The 18,525-nt window shown below is 38.0% G+C and overlaps 1 protein-coding gene across 1 annotated transcript in view; it reads right to left on the reverse strand.

The window, feature by feature from the left end:
* LOC144453496 (sodium-coupled monocarboxylate transporter 1-like) overlaps positions 1 to 18,525 on the reverse strand; it is a 75,594-nt gene continuing 57,069 nt past the window's right edge. Inside the window, exons 11-15 of the mRNA XM_078144805.1 lie at positions 11,535 to 11,677; positions 10,633 to 10,786; positions 1,429 to 1,534; positions 960 to 1,105; positions 1 to 316 (exon numbers count right to left, since the gene is read on the reverse strand). Of these exons, the coding sequence (XP_078000931.1) occupies positions 1 to 316; positions 960 to 1,105; positions 1,429 to 1,534; positions 10,633 to 10,786; positions 11,535 to 11,677 (865 nt within the window). The remainder of the gene's footprint in view (positions 317 to 959; positions 1,106 to 1,428; positions 1,535 to 10,632; positions 10,787 to 11,534; positions 11,678 to 18,525) is intronic.

Consider the following 18,525-nt stretch of genomic DNA (forward strand, 5'->3'; position numbering starts at 1 on the left):
TTACAAGTGTGAACACTCTGTGGCAAAATTATGAATATTGTCATGATTAAAGCCAAAATCATTGATACTGTTATTCATTCGTAGGTTTTCACGATGTCGAACTTCAACATCAGCGGTTACGTTTGTCGTATTTATTGAACTAATATTTAACGATTCGTCATTTTCTCCGTATCTAATAGTATCGTTCCCAATATTGGTGAACGCTGTCATGATTGTTTCATCCTTAGTTCCATTTCCTTCTTCTCCATCTTTAATTTCTCTTTTTTCCTCATCATCGCTTTCATCTTGTACATATATGGATTTCCAACCTTTAGGTCTATGCAAACAAAATGAAATTCAGAAATAAGCTGTTTGGATCAGAATTGAAATTTTACCAACACCTATTTATATGAAATTTTCTGATGACAAGGTTTTGTTGCTTTACGAGTTCTCAGTTTTAATGAGTCTGTAAGTAGGTCCCTAACATAACGAGTCTGTAAGTGGGGTCCCTATTGGAAAACATGCAAGTCCACCAATTATTCCGAAACAAGACGCTGTGATCTGAGTTGGAATGGGGGGGGGGGGGTATTAGCGCAATTACTTTATACCTACATTTCTTGAAGTATCATTCACGATGGCGAAGTTGTTTTTGTTTTACCAGTTCGCAGTTTCTAGGCCAAGTTGGCAGTTTCTACTACAAGTAGGCCACTATGAGGATAACTTTCAGAAGATCATAAAATTGTGTAATGTTTCACAACCAATTACATAATTTTTAATTTTATACAAAACACGTTGAAACTGTAGAACGAATTGAAAGAGGAATGGGCGGTATTACACCAATTATAATATATGCCACCACTGTAACGAATCACACATGATATAGGAAATCTTTGTATAACTATATATAGAATTATTAAACGCTGTGTCTCCATATGCGCATATCAAAGACAAAGTATAGCTACAGAAATGACTTCTCCTACCTCATGAACGATGCAAGGAGAGCTGGATCAATTTCTTTTGATTGATCTCTTTCCTTTTTGGAAAACCACCTGTGGATTTCACTTAGCAGAATGGCCACTAATATTGTTATCAGAAAGCTGAACGTGGAATACCACATGAAGGATAGCTTAAAGCAGATAGGTAGAGAGAAAATGATATATGAATATTGCCGGGCCTCAACGATGAATAAAAACGCAGACACATACACCCCCCCCCCCCCCCGCCACACACAGACATACACCATCTCTCATTCTCTGTGCCACAGGTTGCCATAGTTTTCAATTAATAGTTATTTGAAATCAATGATATTCAGTTATGTTACACACGGAGAACACATTCTTTGTTTACAGAGTTCGAAGCATCACTCCTCATACAGTATTTATGATTGAGCATCATTGTTTGAAAATCATAACTAGCTGCCGAGTGATTACATTTTAAGTGCAAACTTACCGAATAAATCCCCAGCACCTCATCAAGTCTGTCTGTGTAAATCACAGCACCAACAGCTACCCAACATCCCATACCAAAACCAGTCAGCACACCGCCAACAGTAGCCCTATATTAGAATAAACACCAATGGAAATTAATCGTCTACATCCGAGCTCATATTCAAAGCCAAATAACAGCGAAATTACTACGCAACATATGAATATTTATGAAAGTAATATAAAAAGGCTAATTATGGAGCTTCATCACGCCTTCCGTTAAAAGTTAGACGTTTCACTGATGATTGCATTCTATACAAAGAACTTTCTACTCAATCTGATACAGACACACTTCAAAATGACCTCAATACTCTTGTTCAATGGAAAAAACCTGGCAAATGTATTTCAATGCATTCAAATGTTTTAGTATGTGCTTTACCCATAAAAGGAACCTTTACCAAGACAAAATACCAAATATATAACATAGTTTTACAGGAAGTAACCCATCATCCGTACTTAGGAGTAGAACTTAGTAGTGATCTGAAATGGTCTACTCATATCAATAACATCACCACTAAGGCTAATAAAATGCTCGATCTCCTGAAGAGAAACAGTTATCATTTTGATTCACAAAGCCATAGCCTACAAATCGTTGGTCAGACTGGACTATTGCTGATATTAGGGGCCCCCATCATAAGGGAGCCTTCAGTAATTACGAGGGGTGGGGGTGGGGGAAGGGTCATGTTTTAGAAACCTGTCCAAGGGGGAGGGTCATATTTCAGAAACCCATCCAGGGGGTGGGTCACATTTTACATTGACTCCTTTCATGAACTACCTGGATTGTACCATACAGTGAGAAGATAAAATTCTTCTAAAATGCACTCTGCACTATTTCAATCAAAGTCTACAATTCTGAGAGAAACAACACAAATCCCTTCAAACTAAGGCTCATATTTAGCTAGACTGCATGAAGTTACAAGTTACTATTTCCCACATGCCAAACAAGTCCTAATGACATCTTGCGTAGCTTGGCTGTTTGGGAATATGTCATGTGACAGAGGTGCAAGTTATGAAAGCATGCACGTGCCATCTATAAACGCAAACAGATAAAAATATCTCGAGCACTCAAGATAATAAGTCATGCGAAAGAGATAATAAGTCGTACTCTCGAGATAATATGTAGTGCTCTCGAGATAATGTCATGCACACGAGACAACAAGTCAAGCTCTCAAGATTATATGTCATGCTCTCGAGATAATGTCATCCGCACGAGATAAGTTGTGCTCTCCAGATAACGTCATGCTCTCAAGATATGTTGTTCGCACGAGATATTATGTCGTGCTCTCGAGATAATAAGTCATGCACATGCGATAATAAGTCATGCTCTCGAGATAAGATGTCATGCTCTCAAGATAAGATGTCATGCTCTCGAGATAAGTCATGCTCTCAAGATAATGTCGGGCACACGAGATAATGTCTTGCTCTCGAGATAATGTCGTGCGCACAAGATAAGGTCTTGCTCTCGAGATAATATGTCCTGCTCTCGAGATAATGTGTCGTGCACAAAACATATTTTTCTCAAGGGGTTACCGAAAAAGATGATGAAGAACCTGAAAATCTAGCTGTAAAGTAGGTGCTGTGGCATATCATGAATTGAATTGCCTTTTTTATTTGGCGTATTTAAAGAAAGAATCTGTGACACCTTCAGGTCTACCATTTTGTCATAAGGAAATCAAAGAAAGCATTATTGAAATATAAATTTATCTTTGACTATGTGAATAGGGATGCTATGCGGCATTGATGGCAAAATAGTATCAAGGCTACGTACAAAAATACTGAAGCTTGTATTAGGGTCAATGATTTGTTAACAGACTGGTTTCAAACTGATAGTGGAGTTCGTCAAGGTGACAATTTGTCACCGTCTTTATTTGCGCTTTTTATAAATGGCCTTGCAACTGAATTGAAAGTTTTACAGAAACGAGTAAAAATTGGTGGAACTAATGTATCTATACTCCTCTTTGCAGATGATATTGCTCTTATTTCAGATAATGAACAAGATATGCAGTCAATGCTTGATCATGTAAATGACTGGTGTTCACAAAGGAGACGAGCTGTCAATGATTTTAAGTCCAAAGTTATTCATTTTCGCAAAAATAACTGTCCTAGAAGTGAGTTTCAGTTTGATATAGGGCAAGATGTTCTGGTATTGTTTTGAATGAACATTTAGATTTTTCTGTTACGTCTGCAACTCTTGCTCAGTCAGCCAGTAGAGCCCTGGGAGCTGTTAATAGTAAGTTTAAAATATTGAAAAACATGGGGGTTTTTACCTACACGAAACTTTACGACTCATGTGTGGCACCTATTCTTGACTATTGTTCTGGAGTATGGGGTTTTAGTAAACATGAAAAATGTGATATGGTGCAGAACAGGGCCCTTCGGTTTTATCTTGGGGTTCATAGATTTACACCAATACAACATGCTGTTACTAGGGATACTGCCTGGAATTCTTGCAGAATTCGCAGACATATTGCTATGGTCAGATATTGGAACCTTCTAATCCAATTGAACTAGAACAGACTAACTAAGATATTATTTCTTTGGGACTTTTCACTTAATTATTGTAATTGGTCTTCTGAAATGTGTAAACTTCTTGATGAGTTGAATTTAAATGCATATTTTGATGTTCTTTTTCCTCTTGATTTATCCATAGTAGAACAACATTAACGTCAGCAGCATCAATTAGTTTGGGTCAGAAATATCAGCGAAAAACTTAAGCTTCGTACATATGTTATTTTCAAAGATAATTATATCACTGCACCATACGTTTCTATGAGTCTTTCAGGAAGTCGGCGATCTTTTATGGCAAAGTTTCGATCAGGGGTTTTACCACTACGTTTAGAAACTGGGAGATATAGAAACGAACCAGTGGGTGATAGACTTGTGGATGGGGGTCATTGTGTTTTGGATTGTGATGGAAGAAAAAAATCCTTTTTCTACAATGGCATATAGCCTTGTCTGAAATGAGGTACATGTAAATATTTGCTCTTATCCCTGTTTCTTACATGAATTCTTTAATATTACTTATAAGTTCAAACATACCTATACATATACATATACATATATTACCTAGCTACCACACTAGTTATAGAACATGGCGTGTAAATGCTTGGCTTTTTCGTAATCAGTGCTTCACTTATATTGCACTTTGGGGCAAAAGTGAACTTGGGGTTTGTTAATGGCAATTTTCATAGATAGTTTATAAAAGAAGTTAATCTAAAATGTTGTACTCGTCACTATGAACTTGCCAGAAGAGATTAATACACTTTCTATTTTGGACACTACATGCATGTTATTGACACTACAAATCACCATATCTCATCATCTATTCTACACTAGGTATGATCAACTAAAGTTCTCGAACATACTGATGACTTTATTATACATGCAATATTAATGCCCCTATACCAATGTTACAGGGCCATTTTTATCTGACATGGGAAACTCATTTAAAACTTACATTAACGTTAGCTATTTGAAGCTTGGAAGTATTACCTCAAAGGCTATGAATAACCTAAACACTTCCTTCATAGAAGCACAAAACTGCAGATCTGGATTCCCTCACCCCCAGAGGTCACTCATGCATTCAACCAACAATCAATCAGATGCACCAACAACCTTTTTACTGTCATAATAATATCAAACTTTTCTTAAATATTTTCACTCAATTCTAATTTGAGATGATATTGTCTTTTAAAGATGTGAAATGTTTGCCAAGGTAGTCTAAAATTGCCTTAAACTCCAAATCTCCCATACCAATGATACTACCAGTAGATGTGCTGACCTTTACTACATGTATATAATGATGCCATTTAACTTTTTAAGAACATATTTTAACCCTATGTAACTTATAAAGAATAGTTTCTGATACTTCATGGTGCTGTCTTGTAAAGCATGGATTGAGGTATTGCTTGAAGGGGTCTGAATAGCCTAAATATTGGCTTTAAGAGTAAAAATCCTCCATGGCTTCTAGAGGGAGACCCCCCTGGACCCCCCCCCCCCCAAATGAGGTGGGCATATACCAGTCTCAAGCTCTTCCCCTCTTACTGTCAAGATGCTATCAAAGTATATTTCAAAAGTATTTCAACCCCATGTAGTTGCTTTTCACATGTTGGTGCTGTCTTGTAAAACTTGGAAATTATTGTCTGAAAGGGTCTGAATAGTCTCAAAATTGACTTTTCAGAGTACAGAACCTCCAGGGCTTCTAGGGTGAGACCCCATAGGACCCATCTACATGAGGTGTACACATTCCAGTCTCAAGCTCTTCCTCCTACCTCTTACTGTCAAGATGCTATCAAAGTATATTTCAAAAATATTTCAACCCTATGTAGTTGCTTTTTACATGTTGGTGCTGTCTTGTAAAACTTGGAAATTATTGTCTGAAAGGGTCTGAATAGTCTCAAAATTGTCTCAAAACTCCAGGGCTTCTAGAGGGAGACCCCAAGGACCCCCGTAAGAGATGTACATATTCCCTTCTCAAGCTTTCCCCCTACCTTTCATTGTCAAGATGCTATTAAACTCCTTTGAAATATATTTACCCTGTGTAGTCAATAATTATAATTATGATAGTGCTAACCTGGGATCTTATAAAATAGATGCTAGACAGGCAAGCAGTCCACACTGAGTCACGATCAAAAAATACCTGTCGTGAATATTATATATGGGGGAGGGGGTATCATGTTTTAGAATTAAGTGATAGGGGGTCATCCTGTTTTTGGTTTTACAGATAGGAGGGTCAGTGAGTTTTTGCCGGCCCGATTTAAGAATCCACCCCACCCCACCCCACCCCTCCCCAGGCTGGAGAAACTGACCGGTCCTTTAGTCATGATCAGGTAGCGAATTCAATCTATTTTCTGTATCTATCACTTATATCACTTTTTTTCTCTCCTGTCTGATCTGTGTCAGTCTTCTCTTCTAGGTTATGGAGATCCGTTGCTATAGCAATATCGTGCAACATGTCCTGCCTTTCCACTGGTCCAGCATCTCGGTCGTCTTTGGCTTTCTTGAGGCACTGAACGAGGCCTGACTTGGCCCACTGCCTTTTTCACTTTTGCTATCTTTTCAACGATATCGGCCTGCTCCTTGTTCCAAATCAGCGCCATGAACATGCTCGGCAGTGCTGCCGAGTCCCTCTCTTTCCGTAGAGCTTTCAGCATAGGGGTGAACCTCTGGTATTGTGCGTGTCGTGCTTCTAGAGCTGCATCCACTACCAGCTGTAGTCTTGCTAACGCCTCTTCTGGTTGGAATATTGCCTCCTCTCTCTCCGTATACAGTTGTAACTCAACCAGAGCCCTTTGTAATCTCTCCCCTGCCTCCCGCTGCTGTATTGCCAACCGCATAGTAGTCAGGAGTTGTTGCTGTTGTACTACCTGTGAAAGATACGAGGCAAACTCCAGTTTATAGAGCACCATATTGTCAGGGAACAAGCTCAAATACAGGCTCATAAGTGAGCTGCCAGGCTTTATATTTAAAAAAAATATAAAGCATCTCTCCACGAGACACCAATGCACTATCCTTTCACGTGTCTCTCCCTGGGACACCCCTGCACTATCCTTTCACATGTCACTCCCTGGGACACCCATACACACTCCTTCTACGTCAGCGATTTTTTTACCTGCCGTTGCTACGTACGCTGCCTCATTATCATATCCTGCTATTCATTGCAGGGCTCCCATATGCAATATCCATATTGTTACACATGTCTCGTACTTGGACATCCACAGTATCGCACACTGACCAATCACTGACACGTTCCTTACAACCCGCTGATGTGGCCACCTGTTATCCTTCATGAATTTTTCCATCTGATGTAAAGTTGATGGGTGGAGCATTCATTCACTCAGCCTATTATTTTATTTTATTTTTTTTATTTTTTTTTTTGGGGGGGGGGTCACCTTTAACGTAATTACATTGCTTTCATTCTATATTTCTGTAAGCCCCACTTCGTTCATACAACTTCATAGCCTTCTGTGAGACTTCATATTAATTGCCTTAGATACTTAGATACTTAGTATTGTGAAATTATCATTTCACAGTCCCCACATGGTAGTGGACCCGATAGTAATTTTTACTCTTGCATCCACCTTCAAGGTGAATTTTGGAGAACAGGGTATGCAACTTTAAAATAACCCGTAAAACATTCTATATACTTACCAAGGTATTAGGTTGTGGCCCTCCCTAGGTGAGCTGACCCATCTGCATTCGCAGAACTTGGAGCTGGGGTACCACTTTGCGGCTCTATGCCCTCTGGTCTGGATACATCTTGTTGGCATGGTCTTGTTTGCCGTGGCTGGGTTGATTGTAGAGACATTGTGTACAGTGAGGAGCTGTTACCAAGTGTTTGTTTTCCCTCCGTCGTGTGATGTGACAGATGGGTGTTTGCGTTTACCAATTATATACCACTATCTTATGCATATTCATATGCACTCAGCCAATCACTATGCAGTGTAGATAGTACCTTGATGGTATTGCCACACACGCGACCCTTGACTGTGTACGCGACAACTGATATTGGTGCTTGTATACAGATACAGATACAGATACAGATACAGATACAGATACAGATACAGATACAGAGACCACACCGGTCTGACACCCACACCTGTCCCCTCCTTCAGTGGTGGCATTCAGCAGTGGGCAGCAACCTATGCCAGCTGACCAACAACAGGAACGTCAACAAAAGTCAACAACTCAGGTGAGCTTCTTTATGACAAAGTTTCTTGCATCGCTTTTCTATGTTGGAAAGTGGAAACTTTTCCTCTTTTCCTTCGGGCTGCCTTTCTCAACCGAGAAAATCAGCGTCGGTCGCATTTTCCACTCACTGACATCAACGTTCCTTTTCTGGTTTCATGACTTTTAATTTGTCCTCTCCGCCTCCACATTCCACAATAGAATTTTTTTCACTAACTTTAGTCCAAAAAATTGCTGGTTTTGTGTCGTGTTTTCTACTTTGTACATCCAAATTGTCAGTTTGTGACATGCATGAGTCATGCATGCATAATTCTACAAACATCATTTCTCTTCACACCTTGCCTTGCCACATCTCCAACATCTGTAAGCACCACACCCTCACCTGTCTAGCCACATAACAAAATTTTCATTATTTTGTTGCTTTCTCCTTTGTTCCATTGCCCCTCTGCCTTAGTGGCAGGCGGTGCATTTTTCACATATGCTCGACAAGAGCGGGCAAAAATGGTATCCTTACAAATCGCTGTACATGTACTCAGTTGGTTGAAAGTTTACTAGCATACTAGAGGTATGTTTTGTATGAGTGCCAAAGCGAAGGGGCTTTAGGCTAGACAAAGCGCAGAGGCTTCCATGAAAAATTATTTGTTAGAGCGGAGAGGCTCAACAAAACAGCGGCCTAAGGAGAGGCGCTAGTGTCTGACACCGAAAACGTAGAGCGAGATCGAAGTCTCGTGACTATAGTACATGGGCCTAATCAAACAAATATATATTATGTATAATTATAAGTATGCATGGTGGGTTATATCTCAACGTGTATATTTGCTTTTATATTACGTGTGTATATCCAGTGTACAAAGGAAGGGAAAAGATATAGTAAGAATAGTTTGCGATATAGAGTGATACGAGATCAACAAATATGTCCCAAGATATAGTGAGATTCCTCATTCACAAGGACAATGACACTCGCACAAGGGTACATGAAGTCACGTGCCCTATTCTTAGAAGTTCAACAAACATCAGTGCAATCTGCGAGAGCCAAAAATTCCTAATATCATGAACAATAAAAAATGAGGTCACAAAAGTAAAATCCTTCTACAAAGCTATGTAGAACCTAGGTATTTGCCAATACAACCCAATAACCTCCATTATGGTAGAAAGATAGATAAACAAATCTGGCTAAGGCTCACATCACACCAAAACAGTCTAAGACCATGTCACCAATAGAATCAGACTTCTATTAGTATTAGAAAATATCATGAAAATACTTAGTAGGCTACTTATTTCGCCCAACAACACCCTGCGGCAAAGTAGAACAAAGTAGACCTTTGACATCACAAGCTATATACTCCCGTCACCCTGTGGAAGTAGAACTGAAACCTTTGGCATCACAAGCTTTACACTTCCGTTACCCTGTGGCAAAGTAGAACCGAAACCTTTGACATCGCAAGCTATATACTCCCGTTTGAAAAGCATATATATTTACAAGAACTAAATCTAGACGAGGGAAAACCGCACATAGCTTTATGAGTGCGTGAGCTATAATGTTAGCATTGGCGGGGACGCAGCTAGGTTAGCGATTTAATGGCACACGTGGGCTGGAAATCTGAAAAGACCGCTAACTACTACTTCCAGTCACACAATGTGACAAAAGCAGAGGCGTCAAAAATCATAGCCGCAATCGGATAAGAGACCAATATAACAGAAAGTTACGAACAAATGGAAAGGATATCCATTACATGTAAGACTGCCTTTCTCCACAAGTGATGGAATGTGGTTGAATGTAACAAAATTTACTGTATAATATAAAAATGAGAAAAGATTGATAGTTGTTCAGCCCCGTGTCGTTTATTATACAAATAGAATTTAAAGTGATAGGTAGAGGAATGGTAGGAAGTCGAGGAATGGAGGCATGGGAATGGAAACATGAGATATGAAGGAAACTGAAAGTGAAACAGGTTTCCGTTATCATTCGTTAACTACGGAGATGGCGTAACGTAACAACGGAGGGACCTACCGTCTTCACGAAGGGAGGGGATGCGATAACAGTTGGTCTAATTCGGAACTAGTTGGCCCTCCCACCCTCCTATTTTTAACTTCGCCAAAAATATAACCGCAAAACGATTTCGGACCCAATCCTCATAACAAAGGCTATATCATTGAGCGAAGTAATAAGGATAATGCCATAATATAGCTTTGGACTCAGTCAGATGGCACACATGACCATACTCGATTTGTGAGTAGCCTATATTCAAGTTGTGTGGGCAATATTGACTATCGTCTGCCTTACAGAGAGATCAAGTCCGTCTCCCTTACGGAGAGACGATGGTGAAAATCACCACACGACTTGACTCTAGGCTAATTTCTGAAAGGCTATCGTGTTTATAGAACCACAACACCATCCCACACGAACAGAAAATTGTATTTTGCATGTATCTATGTATCTAGTAAGGATAGAACTCTGACTACTTGAGGGAAATCTACTCACCATGCCGTTGATCTTTTATATATAAAGCCCAGACACAGCGCTCCTATCATCGGACCACCAGACGTTCCAAATATTGTATTTCCCATAGTTACAAAGTTTCCCATAAAGGAAGCCAAATATGCCAGGAAAATGGCAAAAAGCCCATAAGCAACAGCTGTGATGAATTACAAAGTTAGAGAATATCTGCATAACAGTGGCTACATTGCAGTTCAGTTACACACATTTCTAGTACTACTTCGTCATGGACACGTTTCAGAATACAACGTATGAATCGATGCAGTTAATGTATTTGGCTGATTTCTTTCGTACTTTTAAAATATTGTCACATCGTCAGTTTCCACTTCGACAGTTCGCAAATCATTAACCGAATTCTAAATTTATCAAATTATTTAATATTTTTACTTGTATTGCATTGAATTGTGTTGTGTTGTGTTGTGTTGTATTACACTACACTGCATTAAATTACATTATATATCATATTATATTATACTGTATGTTTTATATTATGTTGTATTATAAATGGCAAAAAGTTTTGTATTATGTTATGTTATAATATATATATAATATAACATAAAATAATATAAAACATACAATATAATATAATATGATATATAATGTAATTTAATGCAATGTAGTGTAACACAACACAACACAACACAACACGATATATATATATATATATATATATATATATATATATATATATATATATATATATATATATATATATATATAATTATAGCAAACCGACTCGAAATACTCACACCCCATTCCAATATTCTTCGAGTTTTGTAAACATACCGTAAAAGAGTACAATCACTGGATATAGTCAATTGTCGAACAGAATTATTATGATTGAAATAAGTACAGATACCATATCATGTGAATGTATCAAAACTTACACAACATTTTCCCAGCAATTGTGTCGACTCTATCGTTGACATAAACAGAATTTCCTGTACGCTTAGCTCGCCATCGTCTCCATGGTTTCACGAAATCTTCCAAAGTTACAGCTATCAGGGCATTTAAACTGGAAGAAAATGAACTGGGAACAAAAAAATGAAAATTAGTATACGAACAATATGAATAGTAATAGTGTTGTTCAAAATTGAAAAATTAAACGAGACTTACCTTGGTTAAAGTCGATGTTTAATCGTGATTCTATGAGTCATAGAATCGAAGGAGGGCTTAAATGAGATTGTGCTGCGCATGCGTGGGAATCAGACTTTAAATATGTTTTTCTTCATTATCTGACAACTCACATTTTACACCATGTACACATTAGTTTTATTTATTTAATACTCCTTTACCTGTTCATTAAATTGTTACTTCTATTCACTCGTAACCCTTGATTTTCTTCGCTACATATTTCCCGTGTTCAGTTGCATGGGTGGGAGGCATTTAAGCCCTCCTTCGATTCTATGACTCATAGAATCACAATTAAACACCGACTTTAACCAAGGTAAGTCTCGTTTAATTTTTCATTCTATTTCGTCATTATCTCAGTCGGTCTTCAATGAGACTTTAAAGTAAATAATGACAGAAAAACATCCAGATGCTAAACACAAACTGAATAACCACTTATTTATTGTCCTTTGAAAGATAGATAACATGACAGTATATCTGAACTCCTTGTATACTGTTTCAAACACAACACAAAGTTGTATATAATCTGATGTGTGATGAACACTACATACTACACTCTTACATATGTTTTATCATACTTAACTGTGTTAAACAGGATCAGTCCAACATTTTTGATATTCTACTGATATCAACTTGTATGCGATATATTTATTTGTTTCCCATTAATACTCCACGCTCAAAGTGGTCCTCTTTATCCATTTTCTTATCATAAAATTTTGCGAATGTACTCTCATTTGACCATCCTGCTTTTTTGAGGATATCCTTTATAGGAACACAATTACTTTTCACTGTGGATGTTGCTACTGATCTCACACTGTGAGACCCAAATTTACTGACATCAATCCTTGATCGTGCCATAACAGTTTTAATCCACCTTGAGATTGTACTTGTAGTTACAGCTCCAAATGGTTTCATGATTAATAGAAGCGAGTTCTTACCAGAACCATTTCGATTTTGCTTTGTTCGACATAGATATTGTTTTATAACAGTATAAATACAGAGCCTCCTGTCAGGAGGGTAAACTTTAAACGCAACATGAACAACATTATAATTTGGTCTGTTCTGTTTAAAGGACCAAGTAACTCGAACACAAACTGTGAACTTGTTTTCTTAATATTACAAACTGATAACAACTGTAAAGTTTGAGCACGAGCTGCATTAGTTAGAGCCATAAGCATTGTCAGTTTTAAGGTCAAGTCCTTCAAACTCAAGAGTTTAACTGGTGACAATGACCTCAGGTAACACAATACATGGTTTACATCCCATATCTCTGTATATCTTGGTTTTAGGGGTCGTAAAATAAAAACACCTTTCATGTATCTAACTACAAGGGGATGGTTTCCACATGTAAATCCATCATAGTTTAAACCCAATGAAGACAGTGCTGCACGGGCAGTATTCAAAGTTCCATAACCAACTCCAGTGTTATATATTTGAGTTAGAAATTCAATTATTTCTTCCACTTTAGCTGAAATTGGATCAATCTGTCTTTCGCTACAGTACTGAAACCATCTCTTGATATGAACCTCGTATTGTTTTTTGGTTCCTTGTTTCCATGACGACATGAGAATATTGGTAGATTGTTCTGAAATTCGGAAGTTTGTCCTGACACTTTGCAGACAATCAATTTTAAGCGATCCTCTAATGGGTGCTTTACTTGTTTTTTTGGGTATGGTAGTGTCAGCAATCCTTTGACTTTCTGTGTGATCACTGGTACATCCATCAATACTCCCATGAGTTTGGTAAACCATGGTTGTGTCGGCCACAGAGGAGCTACAACAATGCCCACTGCTCTGTCCGCTCTGATTTTCTGTATGCAGCGTCCAAATAGACTGAAGGGGTGGAAAAGGTAAACATTGTTAAATTTTTCATAGTTCATTGCTAATGTATGAGGTCACAGCTCGCTCACATACAAGTTCATACTGCTCTCCAACTTTTCAGTAATTTCTCGGCAAATCTGTCAAGTTAGCAACTGTAAGTACGTCAGTTACTTTTATAAACCATGGGAGTCAGCGTCCAAGCCTGGAGAACTAGGATTGGAACTTTCATTCCACCAAAAAACTGGAGAGATATTCAAGTTCATTTCTACAGCCCATACTCAAAATGGTCTCATGCAAATGAGCTTGGTTACCGGCTGACAGCATGCATTTTGGTATCTCTTTATACTGTGACTGCCACGTATTCATTACTGGTGGGACTAGAATCATTGGAAATATGGTTGCAAAGTAACGGAATGCTATTACTAGACGAGAAGGATATGGTTTCGAGTATGAAATGTGATAGTTTTGCAGATTCGTGTGTACGAAGCACCAATGGCATGTATACGCAGGTGTCATGTCATCAGTTCCCAGGCCGGCCATTTTTGACAAAACTTCTGTTATTATCAGGCGACGTCGAACTGAACCCAGGGCCACAAACTGAATCCGATATAATCAAAGCTATAGAAGCCGTAAAGAGCGACTTAATGCAACAAATCATAAGTGTTGGACAACAACTGAGTAATGAAATCGCGACTTTGAGTGAAAAGCAAACAAGCCTACAGAAGACATGTGACACTCTGAATAGTACGCTGCATGGTCTTGAACAGGTAACACACACGATGAGAAACGAAATCGACGAAATGAAAGAAGAAAGTCATGTTATTAAGCTCGATTTAGATGCCATTGATGACAAGGTATCAGATGTGATAGTACGTTTAGATACCATTGAACAAGATACTGACCAGTTAGAGTCATTTTCAAGAAGAGACAATGTAAGACTATATGGTATCAGGGAAGAAGACAATGAAACATTCGATGATTGTAAAGTCAAAGTTGTGTCAATCCTCAACGAAACTGCAACGGGTAAAGTTTGGGTCGCACGGGATATCGTCAGGGCTCATCGTGTCGGTGTTCGTCGGGGAAATAAACCACGGGCAATTATTGTTAAATTTCACCATGGTGACGATAAAGTTACCGCTCTTGCAGCAAGAGAACAATTAAAGACACGAAATATTGGTATAGGTAGTGATCTAACAAGAAGACAACAGAACACACTTGGAAATCTGAGAAGACAGGGGAAAAAAGCATATTACAAGAGAGGTAAACTGATAATTGAAGACTCGAACACAGTTGCTGGAAACGCGAGCGACGATATTACTGTCAACCTCATGGCGGAAGCGAACTCTGGGATTTCTTATAATCGGAATCGTGACTTGCATTCTTCGACAGTTTCCCAGCGTCCATGGTCAAGGGCCACAACTGACAAATAATGGTTAGGCCAAGGCCCAAAACTAGTTAAAATAATTTATTGGAATGTCAGGGGTCTTAAATCTAAGATTTGTGATTTTGATTTTGGTAATTACCTTTTATCTCATGACATAATAATTCTTGTGGAAACTTGGGCAGACAGTGATGAAGAATTCAAAAACTGTTTCCCTGGTTTCAATGTATTTACTAAACATCGACCGAGAAAATCGGCCAGAGGAAGATTTGTAGGTGGTGTATGTATCTTAGTTAGAGAAAATATTTCCCGAATGATCAAACCTGTGGACTCCAACCTTAAAGACTGTATTTTCATCCTTATTGATGGCAATTTGGTTGGAAATATTAGAGATATTTTACTTTGTGGAGTATACATTCCGCCAGAACATTCCACATTCTACAATGACCTGAATTCAGATAACGGAGTTGAACTTTTTGAAGGTCAACTAGTTGAAGTTATTTCTAAGTTACCTGATGTTGATGTTATAGTAACAGGTGATTTCAACGCACGCACTGGTTGTGAATCTGATTATATCATTGACGACGATCCCAAGTATGTAATTGATGACAACTGTGATTATGATGCAGATAGCTTTTGTGTTAGAAGGGCCTCAAAGGACAAAATTGTAAATACCTTTGGTCGCACCTTGCTGTCATTATGTGCTACTTTTAATTTGCATATTGTGAATGGGAGGTCTGGGTCAGATGTAAATAACGGAGACTTCACTTGTCTTTCAAATAACGGTGCAAGTGTAGTTGACTATGTTTTGGTGTCAACTTCACTCTTTAATTTGATAAGTGATTTTTGTATTGATTTGCGTACTGAATCTGACCATTTCCCTCTGAAGTTTAATTTGTTTACTATGAGTAAAACGTACGAAACAACAAAGCCACACATTGGTGAGATTAAATATGTATGGAAAAATGATCAAAGTGAGCGTTTTGTTAGTTTCCTCCACTCTGAACCAGTAATTAGTCGCTTAAATACTATAGTGAGAAATGTAAATTTTGATGTAAACGATTTTATTGTTGTCTGGCAAGATATTTTTGATTGTGCTGTTTCAAAGTGTGGTCTGAGCAGAAAGATATTGGTAAATCCAAAATGCAGAGTACAACCAGAGTGGTTTGACTCAGAATGTAAACGTTTGAAATTGGAGAAGTATAGATGCCTTAGACAATTCAGACGGGACGGTCAGACACGGACTCTCGATCGTTACAATCAGCTAAAGGGGGATTTTAAGAACAAGTGTCGTGATAAAAAGCGGAAGTGTATGGAAACTTATAGAAATGAATTGTCCATATGTATTGAAGATCCCAAACGTTTTTGGCACACTCTCCGTAGACTTACTATTTCTAAACCACATATACCTTGTATACAACCCGAGGCTTGGTACAAATATTTTAGTAGTCTCTACAAAGAGCAAAGTGATAATGTTCCTTTCCATATGTCAGAAGAATATACACATCTATTTCAGTCAGCTGTTGATGATGTTATACCAGCAGCAGTCGAGGATATAGATTATGATATACTTAATTGTCCAATAACAGATGAAGAAATACTTGCTAGTATCTCAAGTCTTAAAAATGGGAAGTCAGCTGGTCCAGACAACATCTTGGGAGAATTTTTTAAATCATCACCACAAGTTTTACTTCCATATCTGAAAGCTTTATTCAATAGAATTATGGATACGGGTATTTTTCCAACAGAGTGGGCAAAAGCGGTAATTGTTCAAATTCATAAAAAGGGTGCCACCAATGTACCAGACAATTACAGAGGAATCTCATTGTTAAGTATCTTCAGTAAAATATTCACAGGTATCCTCAACCGTAGACTTACATTTTGGGCAGATGCTTTCACAAAGATTGACGAAGCCCAGGCTGGTTTTAGGAGAGGTTACTCAACAGTTGACAACATTTTCATCTTACAGTCCATAATCCAAAAATACTTGACATTGAATAAGGGAAAATTTTATTGCGTTTTTGTTGACTTTTCAAAAGCATTTGACACTGTGGAACGACAACGACTTTGGTATATTCTTTTAAAGGGTGGCGTCAAGGGAAAAATGTTCCGCATACTTCATAGTATGTACTGTGGTGTCAAATCGTGTGTGAGAACTGACAAGGGAAAAACCGAGTATTTCGAGTGTCCGATTGGAGTGAGACAAGGTTGCATGCTGAGCCCTTTCCTCTTTTCATTTTTCATCAACGAGCTAGTAAGGGAAGTGCAACGTACTGGCCAAAGGGGGGTTCAACTTGCACCTGACCTAATAGAAATTTTATGCTTGTTATTTGCTGACGACATTGTTATGTTTTCTGACAGTATCTTTGGTCTGCAGAATTTATTACACACTTTGAGTAACTATTGTGAAAGGTGGAACATGAAAGTAAATCTGTCAAAGACGAAAGTAATGGTTTTTAAAAACGGCGGATGTATATCGAAAAAAGAAAAATGGTTTTTCAGAGGGCAGAGACTTGATGTTGTATCGTATTACAAGTATTTAGGGGTTCTTTTCTCCTGTCGTTTGAAGTGGTCTTATGCGACAAAAATACTTTCACAACAAGGTAGAAAATCATTTATGTACATGTGGCGTAAGTGTGGAAAAGTAGGAACATTGTCATGTAAAACATTCTTTAAAATTTTTGACACTTTCATTGTACCAATTTTAACATATGGTTCTGAAATCTGGGGTTTCCAGAGTTATGTATTATTGGAAAGGGTGCAGCTGTTGGCATGTAGAATGTTTCTTGGCGTATCAAAAAGTGCCCCGAACTGCGCTGTACTAGGGGATTGTGGAAGATACCCTATTTATTTGTTAACAGCAAAAAGATGTATCAAATACTGGGCGAAACTTTTAAACATGCCAAGTCAAAGATATCCCAGGAAATGTTACGACATGCTCCTTCAGATAGAGAACTCTGGTGTACGTACTAGGGGTACTTGGGTTAGAGAAATTAAAAGTTTACTAGAAATCTGTAACCTGAAAGATGTTTGGAATGCGCAACATGTTGAAAACATTGATTTATTTGTAAATACTTTTGTAAGTAGATTTAAAATATTTTTATTTTTGAAATGGCAGAGTGATGTATCAACTTTTGATAAACTTTTACATTACAGAAATTTTAAATTGTCATTACACCGTGAAAAGTACTTGTCTGAAATCAAGTTTGGCCAACATCGCATGATGGTTGCACGCTTTAGGTGTTCAGCACATTGGCTACAAATTGAATTGGGGAGGAGAAATAATGTACACCGTGATGACAGAATATGTACTCTCTGTGACCTTCATGAGGTCGAGGACGAATTTCATTTCCTACTTAAATGTGCATTTTTCAATCAATACCGGAATAAGTACATACCACATTACTTTTACTCTCCTCCTTCCTATACAAAATTCATTGAAATCATGCGTTCTGAAGACAGTGATACAATCCAAAAACTTGCTCTTTTTCTTTATCATGCACTATCTTTGAGAAAAGAAGCAAACACTATTTGCTGAGATTGTGA

Source organism: Glandiceps talaboti, chromosome 2 (genome assembly GCF_964340395.1).
Source record: "Glandiceps talaboti chromosome 2, keGlaTala1.1, whole genome shotgun sequence".
Taxonomy (NCBI): Eukaryota; Metazoa; Hemichordata; class Enteropneusta; family Spengelidae; genus Glandiceps; species Glandiceps talaboti.